The sequence below is a fragment of the Osmerus eperlanus genome, chromosome 16 (genome assembly GCF_963692335.1).
Source record: "Osmerus eperlanus chromosome 16, fOsmEpe2.1, whole genome shotgun sequence".
In the NCBI taxonomy this organism is placed as follows: Eukaryota; Metazoa; Chordata; class Actinopteri; order Osmeriformes; family Osmeridae; genus Osmerus; species Osmerus eperlanus.
Window position 1 is genome coordinate 11,409,385 of NC_085033.1, and position 21,145 is coordinate 11,430,529.

Below are 21,145 nucleotides of genomic sequence, written 5' to 3' on the forward strand. Positions count from 1 at the left end.
CCTTCAGCCTCTGGGTGTCTGTGTCCGTGGTCCACAATTACCCTGCTCATGTCCTAACCAGATGAACTGGGCTACAAGCTGAACCAGACTGACCAGAGACCAGTGACTCTAGAGCGGTTTAGCACTGCAATGTCTGTCCCTGAGGAAGAGCTATACCAGGACACCGCCTGGTAGCACACATGGTGCCCGGGACAACACCATGCTAGCTGGCTGGATGAAAGGCTGGATTGCTGGGTGAAAAAACAAACAAAAAAACTAAATAATAAAAAATATTGATGTATTAGCTGAGAACTATCTGCCAAAATTTGCCTCAGGGCCATGACCATGACCAGGACTCAAACTCCATGAAGGAAAGTCAGTAAACTAAGTTCAACAGTACTTTCCTCTCTGTCTCTTTTCTCTTCCACGGTACTCGTAAACTCCTTTCCTTCAAGCTCCCATTAGGCAGCCATTTATAACTCAGAGCTGTGCATAAAAGTATTCAGACTATTCAGACATGTATCCCCTTTGGAACGTATTTCAAAGGCGTAGAGTTTGGAAACAAACTCACAAGGTAGAGTAGCTGAACAGTGTTCTTGTAAGTGATCCAGAGGGGCTGCGCAGAGCAGTCAGGCTGAGGTGTGGGTTGTGGGGGGGGTGACTCATGAGAACCGATCGAACCCCTGGTGGATCTCCTTACCCCTGGCTGAGAGCCCAGCTAACAGGCAGAGGACAAGAGGCACTGTGTCAGGAATCAGGACAGCACAGGGCGGTGGAGAGGAGAAAAGAGGAGAGAAGAGGTGGAAGGGAGAGGAGGAGAGAGGAGAGGATGGGAGATTTTTTTTTTTAAAGTGGTGAGAAAAGGAGACACCAGCTCGGCAGTAGAGGTGAGAGGAGTTGTCACCATAGCTACTGCTAGTACTGGTTGCTATCAGATATAAAAAATGGCACTCCGCTGGCCCATTCAATAGGTGGATACCCAAACAGAAAAAGAGTATTAAATCAAATTTCAATGTCAGGAACAAGAGCTTAATATATATTTTTTATATCAATCGTTTTCTAAACAATTGACAGTGTGCACAGATGTTGTATATTCACGTGCTTATTTTCAACTTTAATTTAAGCGTGATTGTACTCAAGCATACTTTAGCAATAATATTTTGTATTCGATTCTCCATTGGGGTTGAGTAGCCTATCTGCTTCAGATCAGAAGAGTAGTCTATATCCATTTGATAAGTACACAGGCAGCCCTTTTCACATGGTTGTGATAAATAAGGTAACTAGCTATCATTAGGCCTTGGAACAAGATAATGTCTTTGAGCATCTACCGAAAAATATATCTCTTATGCCAGGAGAGATGAGACTGTTGTCTATGAATGCATCCGGAAAGAACCACTGATTCAGCTATTGGTTGATAGGCATCAAACTAATGTCATTTACTCACATTTAAAGGGAGGAGGAGGAGGAGCAGCACCACAAAAGGTCCTTAGGCCTAATGTCTGATATGGGTTGGCTGTTTGTGCACACACACACACACTAATACTGTTAGTCCTGCTCCTATTCCTGGGATTTCAGTCCAGGCTATAAAGATGTGTATCTGCAATAACGAGAACTGAAAAGGTCTCACACATGCAGACCTTGGGGGGACGACTTTCTTTTACAACTCTACAGCCCCAAAATACAGGGCTCGATATTAACGGCGTCCCGTGGTTAGTTTCAAGCCCTGCCCAAATAACAATGGCCGAATTAGCAGGATAGGGATTTAGCATTGCTCAATGGTCTTGAAAGTACACTGATTCTCTATGTTCCACGAAACTCAAACGTGTATGAGAATGGTGACAAAAAACAACGTCCGGAGGGAGGCCTCTCGGCCAGGTGCATTCTGGGAAAGAACCTGAACCTCGGACGTTAGATCTGATTGGCTGTGATTCCTCTTTAATGGAGTTTTTGCATTTGTGCAGGCTGAAACCAGGGGCAACCGGACTCCATCAGCTCCATAGGCAGAGTGGCAGGTTGGATTACCAAACAGGCCGGGGCCCAGCCTCTCAAAGAGACAGCTGAAAGAGAGACGGAGAGAGGATAGAAGGCTTCTTTTGTTTCAATCGGCCAGCTGCCCTCTCTCTCCAGTCCAGTCAACATGCTCTTTCATGTGGAGCTACGGAAAGAGGGAGAGGAGTTGAGAGGAAAGAGCGAGAGAGAGAACAAGTGAAGGAGGGAGAGATAGAAAGAGAGGAACAGAGAAACAGGAAAAAGGAGGGGAGCTCCTCTCCAGCTCTCTAGGTAACCAGATCTAGCTCTTGATCCGCCAGCTCCATTGAGACAAAACAGAAACTAATTCATCCTTGTTTAGCTGGCTGTCAAACGGTCTCTCTCCACCATCAAAGGCTCCTTTAACCGTTAGAGGTTGAATCCCTGAAAAGACAAATGGTCTGACATCACAAATAAGAGCGGTCCCAGGTAGACCACTGTGTTTGATAGAAGTGACCGGCAGGAAAAAACCTCAACTCTATGATGAAGTACCACAAGTTGAAGATAGATAGGCTAGATGGATGGGGAAAAAAATGAATGGATGGACAAATGGAGGACAGAAATACAGCACATGGACTGATCAATGAACAAATGGATGTATGATTTACATAACTTATGGGAAGTATTGAAAGAATGTTTCCCTACACTAGCCAAGGGGAAATAGACTACACTACTGCAAGGGCAATAGTTCGATGTTCTTCCTCCCTCCTATACAGTTAGGTCTATAGTTCAATGTGCGAGAGAGAGAATACTGAACAGAGCTGTAAGTAAAAGTACATTTGACATTTTTCCCTGTTTCATTTTATTTTTTATTTGACCTTTATTTATCCAGGTAAAATCAATTAAGAACCAATTCTCATTTACAATGATGACCTGTCCATGTTCTGAGGCAGAGAGTTGCCCAAGTCCAGATTCCCAGAGATGGTTAACTTGCACCACGTTATCTGATTCCACCAGCTATCAGCAGGAAGGACAATTATCCGTAGCATACACAACACAGAATCAGCTTGCTCTTCCAAGATACAATGCAACCAGCTAGGCTGTGTCCTATTGGCAGTGTGAAACCCAATGCCTCGATGTCTAATTGGGGCAGAGGACAGAAGGTTTGGGTCTTTCTTTGGACCAGGTCCATACCATCCAGCCAAACAGGCAGGCCTGTGGCCGTGGCCGAGAAGGCAGGCAGGGAAGCAGTCAGCCTGCCTTCCTTACACACCCCTGCCAGCTGGATGGATAAGTGAGCAGAAGGTCTGTACCAGAAAATAGCTTGACTCCAGGCCCCAAAACCAGACCTTTGGTCCTGTTCCGTACCGTCCAGCTATACGGGAGATGGATCCAAGAAGCCTGCGCTGGCATACAGAAGAGAACCGGGTGAGATGAAGTGGGTTTTTGCTGAGTCGTGCTAAAAACAAGGCAGTTGATGTCCACAAGACTGTAGGTTGGATTGTAGGTTTGAGTTCAATCTCACACCACACCTTACCTCGCACCTTACGTGTCTCCTTCGCCCTCGTTATTGAGTCACACAAACCCTCCACTCAAGGATGGCTTTCTATCTCTTGCACTGGCACAAGGGACCCCATTCCCCCCCCAAAAATCCAGCAGCCCAAACCACCTTACAGTACGTATGGTAAGATCGTACCACCTACTGACGGAGCAAGTATGTTAATGTTCACTAAAGTGAAGGCCTAGTCGCTGAGGGAATTGTGTGAGTGAGATCGATTCAGAAGCGTCTGCTACTGGGGTACTGTACTAAGCACTGACCTAGATACAGATACCATAGTAATACATCAGCCAACTGCCTTACTGAAGGCTGCACACAAGCAGGGGAACTGGGCTCACTTCTAACGTCCATTAATACTCTGTTTCCCGCACACGTTAGCCAGTTGGAAATATTTCGCTTCTGCAGCAGAGAAAAGGTTGCTAGCAATTACTCCTGCGTTCCTGACACATTGGGTTGTTCAGCATTCCACTTGTCCAACCTTCTCAAGACTTGCTTCATCATCATCACATTGGTCCAGACAGCTGGTTGATTTATGACTGTGGTGGATGGTGGATGTCTTTCACTAGACACTTAGAATCAAGGTAATCAAGAATCAAGCAGACTGGCTTTAAAGCTAGTCAGCTGGGTCTGAAATGAACAAATCCTGGCAACACACATGTACATCTACTGCTAGATTAGGCAAGGCTAGTTAGCTTTAGAGTTTCAACTCTTTCTTACTGAACCTAGGCTAGCTACATCAAATGTCTACTTATAGGCCTATGTGTTCCAGTGTTAAAACATTCAATTAACACATCATCAACAAAATACAAAGTGTTACAAACACATCTATTTTACAGAATGACTACATTTCTAATCTAACATCAAATGAGCAGAGAATAAATGTACGTGTAACTGAACAACTGTTGTACTGTGAAAAAGCGTCTTTGACGCTAATCAAGTGTTGCATGTTTTTAAGCAATTAAGTCTTATCAAATGAATGCTCTACGGATTGCATCCCAGAATTCTGTTTCAGATTACGTAAAAACAACAATTAAACCTCAACCCCATCTGTCAAACATATTAAGGACTAATTTCAGATTCAAAAGTCTGTCAGATGTCAAAAGCAACTGTCAAGCAACTGTCAGTGATTATCTGTTGCTAACATTGCTGGTTTACAATGGATTAACACAGCTCAAAAGGCACAGTTGGGCAGTTGGGGTGAATCTACATTTGCATCTGTGTAGTTGTTTGGCTAGCTAGCTAGCTAGCAACGGCTGCCATGTTTACCTTAGCTTAGTTCATTCACAGTTCATACCAACACACTGCTGTCAGGGCAAGATGGCTGACAGGGAGGCCAATAAATGCTGGCAGGTGGAGTGTTCTGGTTGTTCAGTAGATCAAAGCTAAATATAGACAAGAGTGGGGAAAGCCCACTCTGGCAGTGCCAGAGTCCTTGGAGCAACTCTCAAAGCTTAATATTGACAAGTAAACATTCAAATAACTTGACTGAAAGATTAAACCTCACTGTCATTTTTTGCCCAGCTGATAAAATTAACACAATCTGGCCAAACCGAGGTCAAAGCTCATGGAAAATAAACACAACCTCTGTATTTCAGGGTGAAACCAGGGCCACACACCTTTCAACTACAGTTCCAACAAAGAGGCCGATGTCAGTAGTAATAGGCGTGGGTTGGAATGTAATTGGGACTGTGACATCTGAGGCAGTCAGAAGGTGAAGAGGTCACTGCCTCAGGTGTGTCTCCGCTGATGACTGAAGTCGGTAAATTAAAGACTTCTGTTTTAAACCTTACGGACTTCTGGTGTGTAAGTGGAAGGCTCTGTAAATTTAATGGATTCTTTCTCCCAGCAGTGATTGTCAGCTGCATTCAGCCCCTGACAGTACAGTAATTGAGAGTGCCCTTCTGAGGGCTTCAAATTGTTTTTTTTTAGGTTAGCTTAGGAAGGTTTGCTGTCAACATTGGAACTATGTCCAATACATACGGCTGTCCGTGCATTACTCAATATCATGGATACCCTGTGCTGGACATGTGCAAACAGAACATTTTAATTCTTTATTGCCTAATCTTTGGATACTGTTGCCTACTGTACTGTTAATAGCTTCAGGACACAGTCTGTCCACTCATGCTTATCCCTATTGCTCCATATGACCTCCTCTAAATGCTGCTATGCTGTTTCCTTAAAGGGTGCCTAGTCTCATTTACGGACATGCAGTCAGTCAGAGGGTGAATGTGGTTGGTAGGAACACACTATTTCACCCTCAGCACGCAAGTGCAGTCTGCAGTCTGCCTCTCCCTCAATAGAGCCTTCATTCCCCTCCTCCTCGCCCTACATCTCTTCCCTCCTACTCATCCTCCTCCTCCTCTTCATCCATCCTCCTCCTCCTGCCCATTACTCAACCCTCACCCACGCTTTTCTAGATTCCTTCTGTTCCATCTCCCCCTCTCCTTGTAACACCTTCCCCCCCCCCCCCCCCCCCCTATTGCCGTGCTATCGGCCGGAGGGGGCGTAATGATGACGATGACTGTTCCTGTCGAAGCCGTCCAGCGTGGGTTCCTGTGATCCAAATACAATCTGTCAGGGGGAGGGCAGGGTGGGGGTGGGGGGGTAGAGACACTGGGGGAAGAGGGGGGCTGAGGGGAGGATGGGGGGCAATAGTCTGGGGATGGGGCATTTACAGTGGTACACTGCAGGGCCCTGAAAACTTTCGGCCCAAGTCCTCATCCATCAGAGAGGCGACTACACCAGTAATCCGTTTAACTAATCCCTTATTAAATCTCTCAATGCAGTAATCCTTCTGATATGATGTCCGATGGCATTTATCAGCAAACACTTCCATAGTTCCAAGCTCTCTCTCTCTCTTTCTCACACATGTGTAATTAAATTGAAATTGGATGGAAAATCATTGTAATGCCAAGGGATAACTGTTAACTATTGATGTTTGGTGGGATTGTGGGTGAAGACAGCTAACCATATATTATGGATAAGCATAGCATGACTAATGCTGAAATAAATATATGGCAAAGGCTACTACAGTTTACAGTTTTCTTTGTGTCGATCTTGGGTTTATGATAGTCCAGCGCGGCAGTAATTACAATATTTATAAGACTGTTATATGGCAAATCTCATTTACCATCGATCTTCAGCCAAATATTTTTTGTGCAAATTAAATGCAAATGTTTACATGGGCAAAGAAGAATTATACATTTCCATTGCAAAAAATATCCCCCAAAACATGACTGACAATCATAAATGATGTGTGTTTCTGCTAGCCACATCCACTATCTCTTACTGACAAAAATTGACAAGAGGGACCGGGTGTTTTAATGTGATATGACAGGATTGGTCTGATGGTTTGTTTTGACTTCTGGAAGCTTTTTCCCCCCTACGACAACCTTGGTAGCTCGTTTGATCGTTAAAACCTGCCTAATCAGACAGCTGTCAGTTTAAGGGTGTAAATGAGACGTTTCCAGAGTGTTGTCACCTGTCAAAAAATATCCTCTGGCATTTCTCTAGCGAGGGGACACTATATAGCAGAGCATTTTCATGACTGACAGACTATTGTTGCTACAAATAATGTGTACTTACCAGTATGAATAACAAGCTCTCAAAATGCAACTCTGTGGTCTGTCTAATCGTGTGACAGTCGAGCACAAAGCAACTAGGGTTTCATATACAAGAATATATTTTATCTTATAAAAGAAAGAATTATGTTTTCCTTCAGTCTCAATTAAACTGGTCGTGGTTAAGATTGACAAAGTGAATAGCCTACATTTAAAGGTTGATCGTTTGAGGTTGTTTCTGCAAGTGGACCATTACCATCATGTGTAGCGATACCCCAAGATCCTAGGAGTTTCTATACACCACCAACCCACTAAGGGTCAGTAATTGAATTAGCAGGTCTATGAAATTACATGATAGGGGTGTCTGTAAGCATTCAATCTCTTTAAATGTTCCTCACACACTAAAAATCCCTATACAGCCAAGCCTATTATTGATGGCAGCTGTCAATATATTTCAAGGTATTCTGTCTTAGTTCAAACAGTAGGGAGAGGGAAACAGGGCTGAGGATGAGTATATGAATCATTAACCTAGCCTTGTTCACTGCTTGAGCCAATCCACCACTGGCTCGTCTCTCTCCTGTCGCTGCTTGTTGTGAGAGAGAGAGAGAGAGAGAGATAGAGAGATAGAGAGCGATACAGAGAGAAAGAGGTAGATACAGAGAAACAGAAAGAGACAGAGAGAGAGACTTCTGTCTCCTTACAGATGACAATATCAAGGCAGTGTTTTGTCGTTTATCATTTGGAGAGCGAGCTGTTCATCTCGTTAGAAGCAGCCATGTCTTAATGTCCCTCTGGCTGTGAGACGAGCACAAGAACAAAGAGGCAATTTTCTATCCTCTCTATGACACACACACACACACACACACACACACACACACACACACACACACACACACACACACACACACACACACACAGACGTTCACCCCCCCCCAAAAAAAAAAACACACACACACACACACACACACACAGAGAGCCCTTCATTTTATTGATTACGTTTCCACTAGCCTTCGCCAGATGTCGACCTGATGTGACAATTGTAATATTGCTGCCCCATTAAATATCGAGGAAGAATACATCTGCGATGGTGCTGAGGATCTGGGGAGCAGGGCTCCGGGTTTGTCCCAGCAACACGGGTCCTGTGAGTGATCCAGTCAGGCGCAGGAAGCCTCTGTCTGGTTTAAAACGCTGTTAAGGCTCCCATTACGGAGCCCGGAGCTTTCCGCTGTCGTGCTCAGGGTCACGGTGGTTTTCTCAACGGGATAATTGCGACTCTTAGTCAATATAAAAGGCAGACAGTTGTGTTATTGAAGCCACCACAAAATGTGAAGGTAATAAACTGCTTCTGTTCAGTGACCATTTATCTTGACTACTGTAATGTCAGAGGAGGGATGCACCTATCCCTGCTGATTTACCTCGCACAGCTCAGCTGACACAGCCCTGCCTTGCTTTGAGATCCCGTAACCAAACACAACTAAACATATTGTGGCTGGTAAACACTTGTATCTCACAAAAGCCATGATGCAGTAAAATGTGATTGCCAGTAGATAGAATGCAAAGTAGGCCTATATACTGAGTAGAGTTGGCGATTTCCCTCTGTGCAATAGAGGACACCCTGGTCCAGGTACCCCTTTTGTCGTGGGGATGACATGGCCAGCTGTAGTTAAACACAGCGAGACATTAACAGAGAAAAATCTGAATAAGACAGTCGGAGTAGACGTGGAGGAGAGTGTGGAGGATGAATAACTAAAGAGAATGTTCTCCTGCAGCTTGAAGGAACTCAAGACTTTTAGCTCCCAGTCACTTAGCTAGTGACCACACGGCCTTGGTCACTGATGGGGTCAAGACTAGCCAACATGGTAAGAATTCTGAAGGAATATTCAGCCCAACTAGTCTATGGTGTGTATACAATATTCTAGACTCGCCTAATCACTTAAATCTCAAATTAGCATAAATTAATGCATGATAATCTAAATAGTTTTGGACTCGAAACCAATTCATTAGATTGAATAATTATGAATTAAATGCTTATTCGGTAGGCTAATGATGATAAGTATTAATAGGTTATGACAAAAAGCTCAATCTACTGATTGCACTGCACACAGTAATATGAAAAGCTGAGAGAAGATTGTGAGACAGCAACCTTCCTGACTGCAGTGCATTACAAAACCAGTCTTACACTATCCACTTCCTCAGCAATCCTCACCAATGACACATGTCTCCCCTGATAGGTCGAGCTGCCAGTCACCTCACCTCACGCTTGTGATTGGCTATTTCCTTCCTGTTTTTTGCACAAATACAGAGGCATAAATAAGAACTGCATTAACAGTTAGTAGCCGACAGCAGGTTCCACTTCCTGGCTGTCAACAAACAGGTGTGAGGTAGGAGACCATTACAATTTTTACCCAAGAAGTCTTAGCATACAGCACCCTGTTTGTGAGTGACAGACAACAACCCATTGAGCTAAGGCAGGGGATAATTTATTAGGATACCCTGTGGTGAAAAACAAAGATATGCTGACTTGTTTTCTCTTCACAGGAAAGTGAGACTTGCTGTGGGGATTTCTTAATTTGTTTTGTTAAGAAGTAGACACTGGAGGTGCACTGACAGCTTTCCGGCCAACATTAATTCCAAGCACATACGCTAACACACGTACGCAAAAAAAAAACGATACACATCCGCACGTAATACACACAAGAGTGTGCACACACACACTCACACACCACACACCTCAAGCCTTGACAAGGAAAGCCGTAGAGGATGCACACAAGCAGCACCTGTCAGCTGGTCTGGAGGATGGGGGCTGAAGGCCAGGAGGCTGGACTGTGTCCCAGGCCAAAGCAAATCCCTGTGGCCCCCCTCGCCTCCATCCCTCCATCCACACCCTCTATCCGCACCTGTGACTATAAACACACACACACACATGCTCAATATCAGTCTCTTAAGTTTATCATCACTCCAGGCACCTACTTTATCACTGGAGTGAGAGAGACGGAGGTAGGGAAACGAAAGAGAGGGGGAGGGGGCAAAAGAGAGAGACAGAGAGAAACAGAGAGAGAGACAGAGGGAGAGAGAGACAGAAGCAGAGAAACCGAAAGAGACAGAAGCAGAGAGTGAGAAAGAGAGGCCGACAGCAACACAGAGAAAGAGAGTGAAAAGAGAGAGAATGATTCCAACATCCTTCATCTCAGCTAGAGATGCCACCACCTTGCCGACAAACTATCAAAAGGACCAATCCCCATAATGCCGCTCATCACATTGCAGCGAGGATCATTTATGAATGTCAGCGTGTTAGATCCTTTGACTAGACTAACACAGAACTGGAGTATCACACACAGAGAGACAGCATGTCTGAGTCCTGGCACCACATACTTCCCCTGTCTACCACCGCCAGAACCTAATAACTCTGCCATGGCATCCGTCCTTGTCACACAATCTGGAGCTGACTGAGTAGGACATAAACATCTCCATTTAGACCAGACAAACAGCCGTGGTAAGAGACCTAGAGGGACAGTTTCAGACAAGATCACAAAATCGTACATCATTTTTTCCCCTTTTCATTTCTTTTTGTTTAGTTCCATTTAGGCTTTCCCGCATGGGTACAACACAGACAAAAAACATCTCTCTTCGCCTATGAATCAGTCCATATCTGGGGTCTAACCCCCTCTGATCAACTTTGAGTGAACTGTCCCTTTAAGGCTGACCCCAGCTCTGTGGTGTGAAGGACAGTGATGATGATGTGAGCATGCCCAGATGCTGAGGTAAACAGAAGTTGGTTGCGTCTGGATCAACATACCATTAGATAACAAAGCCTAACGCTAACTCTGCTGTCCACGCTGCGTTACAATGCAATTATGGATCTTGTAAAGCCAGGGATTTGTAACAGGCTTAGAGATAGTCCATCAACAAACTCTAGCAGGAGTGTGTGTGTGTTTGTGTGTTGTCTGTGTTGGATGGAAGTAGCAGTACAAGCTAAGTGCTGATGTGGCCTTCAGAAATAACTAACTGCAAACTCAGACTAAACATGGTAACCTCAATGTCTGGAAAGGAGAAGGCTCGGAGTGTGTGTTTGTGTTTATGTGTGTGTGTGTGTGTGTGTGTGGTGAAGGGTCAGGAGACACAGAGAGAGAGAGAGAGAGAGAGAGAGAGAGAGAGAGAGAGAGAGAGAGAGAGAGAGAGAGAGAGAGAGAGAGAGAGAGAGAGAGAGAGAGAGCTTCTCCCCAAATCCCTCATGAGCTTGACTTAAAACTCATTAGCTGGATATGGGTGGCAGGGGTGTGCTGCTTGCAGGCATATCAAATGGTGTTTCAGCGGGTTCATAATGAACAGGCTAGGCCTTTACAATGACACGCAAGCTAATTAGAGACCCCTGTTCAGCTGACGAAGGGGATTCATAATAAAAGGTACATTAAGTACTGTAAGGGCTTCCCCAGTTCCTCTGTTTTTGTTTGAACATCCCAGTCTATCTGGCTGGAGTCCGAAACGGAAGCTCCGATCTGACTTTTATAAATCTTTTCTAAAGAGTGGATTGTGGTTTGTGTTCAAGTCGTAGTTACAGTACAGCTTGCTTTTGAAGAGAGTGGTGTTTGTTTGTTTGTTTGGATGAAATATTACAATGGAGAGAGCTGACATTAAATCCGTTCCTATACTTCACGCTGCCCCATTGAAAAACACCTTGAGTAACACCAGCTTTCTCTGTAATTGGACTATACATCCAGTCTGCTGTATTTCTGGAGAGAAAGAAGAGTTAGAATCTTCACTTCTGGTACTTCTGGTAAATGTATCCTCTAAAATGCATGTTCAGATCACTACATCCACATACCTAATCAACAACCACACGTTTGACAACCATGAGAGGCCACTGTCAACCACTGACCAACCATTTCACTCATAAGAACCAGGTAAGAATCATCGCCAAACTCTTGAAGAACAGATTGTGTTAGGTGACAGAACACATGAAATACAAGTTTTCCATTTGTGTAGCAAACCCATTCAGATCAGTAAACTAGTCCCATGCATGCATGTCCACCCAGAGTGTGTAAAGAGCTCCACAGCACCTACCCAGGCCAGGGGGGATCTCAGGGCAGGGTGGCACGGGCTTGGTGGTAGGCGTGTGGTTGCTCTGGGACCTCCTGGTGGGCAGCAGCTGGTCTGCGGTGGCCAGGTAGCTACTGAACGTAGCATTGGGCCTGGACAGGTTATAGTAGTAGTGATGGCCGCCAGCGCCCCCTCGCGTGGCATTGCGTCCGTTGTGCAGGCGGCTGAAGATGTCAAAGCGCTGGGTGTAGACGTCGAAGTAGAGGATCATCATGATGAGGAAGTGGACCAGGCAGAGGAGCAGGACCGCCTTGCAGATGCGCTCCAGGGTCCGGCCCAACATCAGCCGCGTCATGGTGGAGGGCGGGGCCGCCTCAGAGCCCCACCCACGGCTACGGGCATGCGGTCAGTCAGCCCCTGGGCCTGGCCTCCAATCTCCGCTGGACTCTACCTGGGTCACCGCCTCGCAACCTCACACACACACACACACCTGAAGGACAAGAGGTGGATGAGAAGTACGCCAGCTTACACTTCCTGTCTACATCCACTTAGCTATAGGACACTTAAATCACTTTGATAAGGGAGTTAGTAGTTGGGCACAAAACTTTCCTTTAAATTTTTTTTGTAAATAGTAATTTGGTGATCTCACTCTGTCTGTCTATTACTGGGAACATGAAAAACAACAATCTAAATGTCCATCTATAAAATCTAGAAAAATATCAAGGCAAGATCCACAGAAAGTCATTAAGACATGGTGGGGATGGCAGGCAAGCATAGATGGAGGGAGGGAGGGAGAGACAAGGAGGGAGAGAGAGACAGGGAGAGAGAGAGAGACATGGAGGGAGAGAGAGACATGGAGAGAGAGAGAGACATGGAGGGGGAGACAGGGAGGGAGGGAGAGACAGGGAGGGAGGGAGAGACAAGGAGGGAGGGAGAGACAAGGAGGGAGAGAGAGACAGGGAGAGAGAGAGAGACAAGGAGGGAGAGAGAGACAGGGAGGGAGGGAGAGACAAGGAGGGAGAGACAGGGAGGGAGGGAGAGACATGGAGGGGGAGACAGGGAGGGAGGGAGAGACAGGGAGAGAGAGAGAGAGAGACATGGAGGGGGAGACAGGGAGGGAGGGAGAGACAAGGAGGGAGAGAGACAGGGAGAGAGGGAGAGACATGGAGGGGGAGACAGGGAGGGAGGGAGAGACAAGGAGGGAGAGAGAGACAGGGAGAGAGAGAGAGACATGGAGGGGGAGACAGGGAGGGAGGGAGAGACAAGGAGGGAGAGAGAGACAGGGAGAGAGAGAGAGACATGGAGGGGGAGACAGGGAGGGAGGGAGAGACAAGGAGGGAGAGACAGGGAGGGAGGGAGAGACATGGAGGGGGAGACAGGGAGGGAGGGAGAGACAGGGAGAGAGAGAGAGACATGGAGGGGGAGACAGGGAGGGAGGGAGAGACAAGGAGGGAGAGAGAGACAGGGAGAGAGGGAGAGACATGGAGGGGGAGACAGGGAGGGAGGGAGAGACAAGGAGGGAGAGAGAGACAGGGAGAGAGAGAGAGACATGGAGGGGGAGACAGGGAGGGAGGGAGAGACAAGGAGGGAGAGAGAGACAGGGAGAGAGAGAGAGACATGGAGGGGGAGACAAGGAGGGAGGGAGAGACAAGGAGGGAGAGAGAGACAGGGAGAGAGAGAGAGACATGGAGGGGGAGACAGGGAGGGAGGGAGAGACAGGGAGGGAGAGAGAGACAGGGAGGGAGAGAGAGACAGGGAAAGAGAGACGGAAAGAGAGACAGGGAGGGAGAGACAGGGAGGGAGAGACAGGGAGAGAGAGACGGAAAGAGAGACAGGGAGGGGGAGACAGGGAAAGAGAGACGGAAAGAGAGACAGGGAGGGAGAGACAGGGAGAGAGAGACAGAGGGAGAAACAAGGAGAGAGAGACATGGAGGGGGAGACAGGGAGGGAGGGAGAGACAAGGAGGGAGAGAGAGACAGGGAGAGAGAGAGAGACAAGGAGGGAGGGAGAGACAAGGAGGGAGAGAGAGACAGGGAGAGAGAGAGAGACAAGGAGGGAGGGAGAGACAAGGAGGGAGAGAGAGACAGGGAGAGAGAGAGAGACAAGGAGGGAGAGAGAGACAGGGAGAGAGAGAGAGACATGGAGGGGGAGACAGGGAGGGAGAGACAGGGAGAGAGAGACGGAAAGAGAGACAGGGAGGGGGAGAGAGACAGGGAGAGAGAGAGAGACATGGAGGGGGAGACAGGGAGGGAGGGAGAGACAAGGAGGGAGAGAGAGACATGGAGGGGGAGACAGGGAGGGAGGGAGAGACAAGGAGGGAGAGAGAGACATGGAGGGGGAGACAGGGAGGGAGAGACAGGGAGGGAGGGAGAGACAGGGAGGGAGAGAGAGACAGGGAGGGAGAGAGAGACAGGGAAAGAGAGACGGAAAGAGAGACAGGGAGGGAGAGACAGGGAGAGAGAGACGGAAAGAGAGACAGGGAGGGGGAGACAGGGAAAGAGAGACGGAAAGAGAGACAGGGAGGGAGAGACAGGGAGAGAGAGACAGAGGGAGAAACAAGGAGGGAGAGACAGGGAGGGATACTCCAAATGTCTTCACTAGAACCTGTCCACGGGATTGTGGTGTGTAATATAGAGGGGGTTGGAAGGGGGTCATGTCACTAACAGTTGGATCAGACATTTTTACTAAATATGAGGATTTGGGGTGAAAAAGCTGACAATAGATCATTGCTCACCTGTTCTAAATAAACAGGTATGCAAACAAGAGCAGAGGCACAGTACTGAACCTTCACCTTCATTCCCTTTCAAATTTTGAAATGGATGGATATTGCTGATATTTAATGGACTTAATGGAGTTCAGCTGTGGAAGGACATTACATCCTGAATAGCCAATCCAGTTCCAAGGACTTGCATGTGGGATGGCTACCGCTGAAGTATTCGTCAGTAAGACTGACCTGATGAGGATGCCAAACAAATATTAGCTCACTCCAGCTCTTTAAAACGCCAGCATCAAAGTGTGACACTCGCTATGTGATGGTAATATGTGATGAATATTTTACTATGCCCTTCCAGAAAACTAAATGGATGTTTGAAACCCAGGCTTTTAGCCACACTCAAGAACGGTCGAAAGTTCTCCAAAACAAACTAGCAGCTAGAAAACACATGTAGTCCTGTTCATGTTAAACTTTGGATTATGTTAATGTTGGTGTATCATTTATAATGTATAACCCTCTACAGCCTTCTCTGCTGGAAATCTCCATGATTCACCTCAGGATGTATAAAACCAAGATGAGGCTGCAAATGGGGCTGTCATTACCTACCATTTACCAGCTTTTTGGGGAAGGTGATTATTTCAGGCATATTTCAGGTAAGGCTAGCAACTCACTATACAACACACATTTCTGTTGCTACAGTACCGTCATAACCCTGTTTACTCTTCATTCTCTCTGTGGCCTGGTTTATGTCATCCGCACAAGCTAAGATCCTTGTCATTCTCACTCTGAATCTTACTCCTGTGTTCAGACTACAAATTCTTCCTTTTATTCTATTCTTGAGGTTCAAAACATCAGGGTGCCAAACTACCAACAGGAGCAGCTGACAACCCATCATCCATGACAGTTAGCACCGGGGTGGGTGTTAGCCTGCTTAGCATGAAACAGATGACACAGTGAAACTGTCAGACTACACGGTCTACAATAAACCGTCCATGTACCGCCAATCCAACTCATGAAGGGGAATCTACTGTGGATCTTTTGGGATCTTACAGCTGCTATGAGCGAGACGAGTTGGCGTGCTGCATGCTAACATAAACTGTTAAGATGCTAGGCTTACTGGCTCTAACTGCTACGCCGCTTTAAGCACACCATATACAGCTGCAGAGTTCCACTTTAGTTCACTAGATATTTACAGTGATGCCCTCAGGCCACATGCTCCACAGCTTCTCAGTTCATATTTGATGACACAGCTGGAGAGTGCTAATGTGGAGACAGAACATTACAAATGTAAGTTTAGAACAATGCTACATCTGTCCATAATCTAAAGTAGAGATATCCTACGTTGTCATCCGTGCTTCAGAGTTGCCACTCCTTTCAGAGTTGCCACTCCTTTCATCCCCTCTCCAGGGTTCTGTGGCTGAGTGCGACGCACACTGACGTTGTCGACAACAAAGAAGCAGAACGTGTGATGTAGAGGTTCATAACTCGCTATGTGAGGGTATAGAAAGGAAGTAGGTTGAGTGGGAAGCTTGGCATGCCTGGACTCCCTCCTATCCAGGCCCGAGGCCCACAATGCACCAGTCCAAACAGCAGCCCCCCAGGGCCTCATCAAAAATGCATTAGACATGCTACAGTTGATAACATGGGGCACAAGTGTAGCCTGTGAGCATCTCCAGCACTAATGTTGTACGAGCTCACATCTTGCTTTCGGCAAGTTCATCTTTAAAACCCTTATCTTTGGCTTGGCAGCTCAATATATGCTACCCAGTACCCACTACTGATAGCACACTAAAGGGCTGCAGATATGAAAATAAATATATAAAAAGCTTGAACGTCTTACTTTGATAGTCCATGTATGTTTTCAAACCCTTGCATTTGTGTGGTAGGTTCAGCTCTTCATTACACGTACCCACTGGAGTGGGTGAAATGAATGATGGTTATATTTACAGCTTCCTGTGTCTTGGTCTTGTGAGGGCCATTCTTTAACCCTTCTGAAAGGATTTCTTACTGTCTAGACACAAACCCAGGTTGACTACTAACAAACAAGGTGTTACTATCAGGAACTCTGGTTGATAGCTTCTACTTCATAGGCCTACAGCCAAGTGCACATTGATAAAATAGTAAAATCATGAGGTTTATATTTGGAAACCATTCAAACCCCAGAGCAGCAAAGATCTGGGTCACCAACAACAAAACGGAGACAAAATGCTATCTTGCTCCAGAGCCCGATGACACGGCTTTTCAAAGGTAGACAGAATCAACAAGGCTACATTACAGTAGCCGGCTATGCTCTTTTAAATTCGATACTCCATAGTTAGCCTAATTGCTCTGTATTTTTGAGGCAACCACTATAACGATCCGTACTTCTATTGTGCAAGGCCACAACAGAACTGAAGGAGGAGCCATGTGCTGTTAGCTCACCATTCCACAGTCAAATCCAGATACATCTTAATAATTGCCTGTCATGGACGGGAAAACATTTGATTTGAGAGTCAGCAGCGTTCAAACATGACTCTACACAAACAAAAACAAACAAGACCAGATCACAAGGATCCATCTAGAACAACAAATCACCATAGCCAGGACAAGCAATAAGTCTAATGCTTCGATTGGCATGGTTTCCATGGGTCCTCCTCTCTTTGAGAGACAGAGAGTTGGCTCCAGGACATGTCCAGGCTGACACAGTCCTAGACAGGGGTCGTAGGTGTGGCTTGTCAGAGGACTGTGAGACTAAAGACTAGATAAACTCATACAGGAAGGGGTGAGGAAGCCAAACGGTCCAGTCACTGCCCTCTTTCTTTATAATCTCGTTATCGCCATGCCAGGCCCTCCAGGGAGGAGACACCCCTCACCTCCACCCTGGCACAGGCTCATAGCCCCCTCCCCACGGCAACAGTTACCACGGTGATCAGCGATAGGAGAGCCGTGAGATGGGACAGCTAGTATCCGTGCAGAGATACCTCGGTCTACAACGCTGTGCATGTCTACACAAAACTCATGGGCTTTATAGTCAAGGTGACTATAAAAGGTGACTGTTTTAACTACTCCAGAATCCCAAAGAACAGAGCCCTCTGTCCGTATGATAATGCAGTGCTACCTCTACTGTAAGCATAATACAGAATAGTTTCCTGTACAAAAACAATGAAGTTGCTCCAGTGCAGGATATATTTATCATCACTACACAGCCTGCAATGTTATGCAACATCACAGACAAACAGCCAAGTTTATTCTATCTTGAGTAAGGGAAAACAAACCAAACTATCAGACTTCACACTCCAGGTTGATTACCATCCGGACAGTGGGCCTCCACACACACACACACACACACACACACACACACACACACACACACACACAACTCAAATTAGATCTCCTAACCATTAATCATCACAGAGCACACTTGTTTGATATATTCCCAACACTAGCCCACATAGGCACTAAACTAACTAAACGGTTACAAAGTTGGGCAGGCACACTGCCTCCAGTAGCCAAGGGTCGAACGTTACATTCATCTCTTATGACAGAGAGGCTGACAGGAAGCCAGGGTAGCTGGAGCACGACTCTGCTCTCTGTCCAGGCGGGCTATCGCACAACCACACAGCCCAGTCCTTTCATGTACTGTACTACACACTCTGAAGTGCCTTAGTCTTAGTGTGTGCCTTAGTCATTTACTAAGCACACGGTGCATCATACAGGTTTTTTAGAAAGCCTGCGTCTAGCATACATGTGCCATGTACATGAACACCGGTTAACATAGATTTGGATCCCATCTTTGCTGGGACTTCTGTCTTCCCGGCATGTGGTCTAATTCAACACATGCACACATAAGGCATATGTGGCTGTGCTCCAAAGCCGCTAATCTCCAGAGACTAAGGGACCCATCACCATCGAATACAGGCCTGCCTTGCCCCCTCTTTGCCTTAGATCCAGCTGCTCATTTGGCCACAGAGCCAAGAACTAAATGAACCCATAAAGCAAAGGCTTCATAGGGACAGGGATTCTGAGAAGAGAAGGCTGTATTTGGGGGCGGTTTCAGGCAACGACGGGATCCCATTGAGGAGTTTGGAGATGAAGGCCTATCCAGTGTTTTCAGACCACCTAATGCCATCTGCATAATATTGCCCATTGATATGACAGTCCTAATATACGCTGCAGTAAACAAATCTGGTCAAAAGAGAGGATGACAACGTTTTACTTTTAGACTGAATCGTGTCAGCAACGCCTCTGAATTGAACCGCTGAAAACCAAGCAGAAAGTCAATGAATACACAAGAGATTGAGGCGAATCCTCCCTGAGCCACCTTTGTTGCTCAGGTCTAGTTGTTCCCATGACAACATATCCTAACCTGAAAAAGTCCTCCAAAGAATGCTCCCTGCTGTCTATAGCCAGGACTAAGCAGGACCAACGGGTTCAATCACATTCACACATTCTAACAAAACACTAGCACTCTCTAAGACAACTGCTGGTATTAGGCAGTATTTGAACATGAAAACCTTGACACTTCATAACTTGGATCTTTGTGTTACAGAATTTTGCTAGAAGAGCATACCCAGTTTATGAGGAGAGGTGTGTAGTGGATAGGCAATTTTTAACAGAAGTTCACGTTCTGTTAAAAAGTGCTATCTATCTTCTGCATGCTACTTGTAGTCTTATTTGAAACCTCTCGGAACTCTCTGGGAACGAAGACGAACGACACAACGAAATCTGGGGATATAACGAGGCAGTGAGGTAACGACCACATGGTTTGGGTACAAGTTGTACAAAGTCAGACTCATCATCTGTCAATCAACATCAGTCAGTAGATTACAGATACAATATCTATAATGTCTCATGCTGAATGGTCAGACGAGGTATTTCAAACAAAATAATAATTCTGTTTACATTTCTTTCAACATTTCACGCTGTTCTTCTCGCACGCAGCACCTACACAGTGCACCATGAGACTGTCGCGAGGTCCACTCCACTACTGAAAAAGACAGATTAAGTATTTGAGAGACAACACTGTCTTTATATTTGCCTCGATCATGTGCTGACATGGATGGAGGACAAGAGGGTTATGGTATGCTGGTAGTCAGCATTTAATTTCGCTTGATGCCAACGATGTGGAAACAAGGAAAATTGCAGTTCTGAGGATAGAATGGCGGTGTCTAGATAAGGATGCTTCGAAATGTGCATGAAACAAAGACGAGCTATGATCCGAAACATCCGTTGGAAAATAGATACTGCTGTGAGACATCAAAATGGCAGGCTAAGTAGCCGAGGCTATGTAAATAAAAAGGAAACAATAGTTTACATGGTTTTAAACGGATGAAATGCATGCAATCTTACCTTGTGGTTGAAGACAATCCTCTATTCGTGCATTTTAATTTTTGATGCTGCACAAGGATTCTATTAGGACTCCTCCATCAACGACCTGTCTTATACCCTCACCATATAATACAGTTTACTATGAAAGAGGGACATGGTGCCGATATGAGTTAAAATATATGTAACGCTCTAGCTAATGATACAATCGGTCATTTTATTTTTGCAGTCATAGTAATACCACCTGATTAGCAGATAAATTCCTTATTCTGATTCATTGATGAACTATGTACATCCTAAACCAAAGAAAATTGACTATATTCTTATTTCCGACAGTCCCGTAGTGTTTTGGTATAGATGGGTGACGGCAATAAAAGGATGCTGTGGCAGGTCCCTTTCTCCAGTACGGAATGTCGGATGGTCCAAATGCGCTCATACTCCGCTTACCACAAGAGGGACTGGGAATGCTACTCCACGCTTTATAAGGTTCATATGTTCACAAACTTTATTGAATGCGTATAGAGACTCCTCTTTAAGAATTGTGTCCACTACAGATATGTTTCCCTATTTATTAGTCCGGCCAGTTTTGGAACTAGAAATCCGATATTTCTATTGAATCAACTAATAGCCTACAACCCCAGTTCCCAGTATTGTGGGCTATTAAATGTGTGCTAATAAAATGTTTACCTAAATCAAATCCAAGTTTTATATGTATTCTCCTTTTTACAAGCAATGTCACAGAGGTCTTCACAAACAAACGCCCATAGAACTGCACGTAAACCTCCCATTAAATCTCAGGAGGAAAAATTGAAGAAATGTTGGGAAGGGCAATTCAGTGTGGGATCCCCTTCTCCAGAGATGGTCAGCGACAAACTTGATAGCTGGTAGCTACTGAGAACAAGGTCTAGCTCTACAATTTGTCTGATAACGAAGGTATGTTGCTATTCTTTCATCGTCAAATAATGGCTTCTACTCTAACACCACCTAGTGGCTCATATGTATCGAGTATGGTAAATGTGAAAGCTA

At 45.7% G+C, this 21,145-nt stretch overlaps 1 protein-coding gene across 1 annotated transcript in view; it reads right to left on the reverse strand.

The window, feature by feature from the left end:
* b4galt2 (UDP-Gal:betaGlcNAc beta 1,4- galactosyltransferase, polypeptide 2) overlaps nt 1-20,511 on the reverse strand; it is a 58,175-nt gene extending 37,664 nt beyond the window's left edge. The window contains exons 1-2 of the mRNA XM_062482144.1: nt 20,144-20,511; nt 12,127-12,592 (exon numbers count right to left, since the gene is read on the reverse strand). Of these exons, the coding sequence (XP_062338128.1) occupies nt 12,127-12,457 (331 nt within the window). The 5' untranslated portion in view covers nt 12,458-12,592; nt 20,144-20,511. The remainder of the gene's footprint in view (nt 1-12,126; nt 12,593-20,143) is intronic.
* Nucleotides 20,512-21,145: the final 634 nt, after the last annotated feature.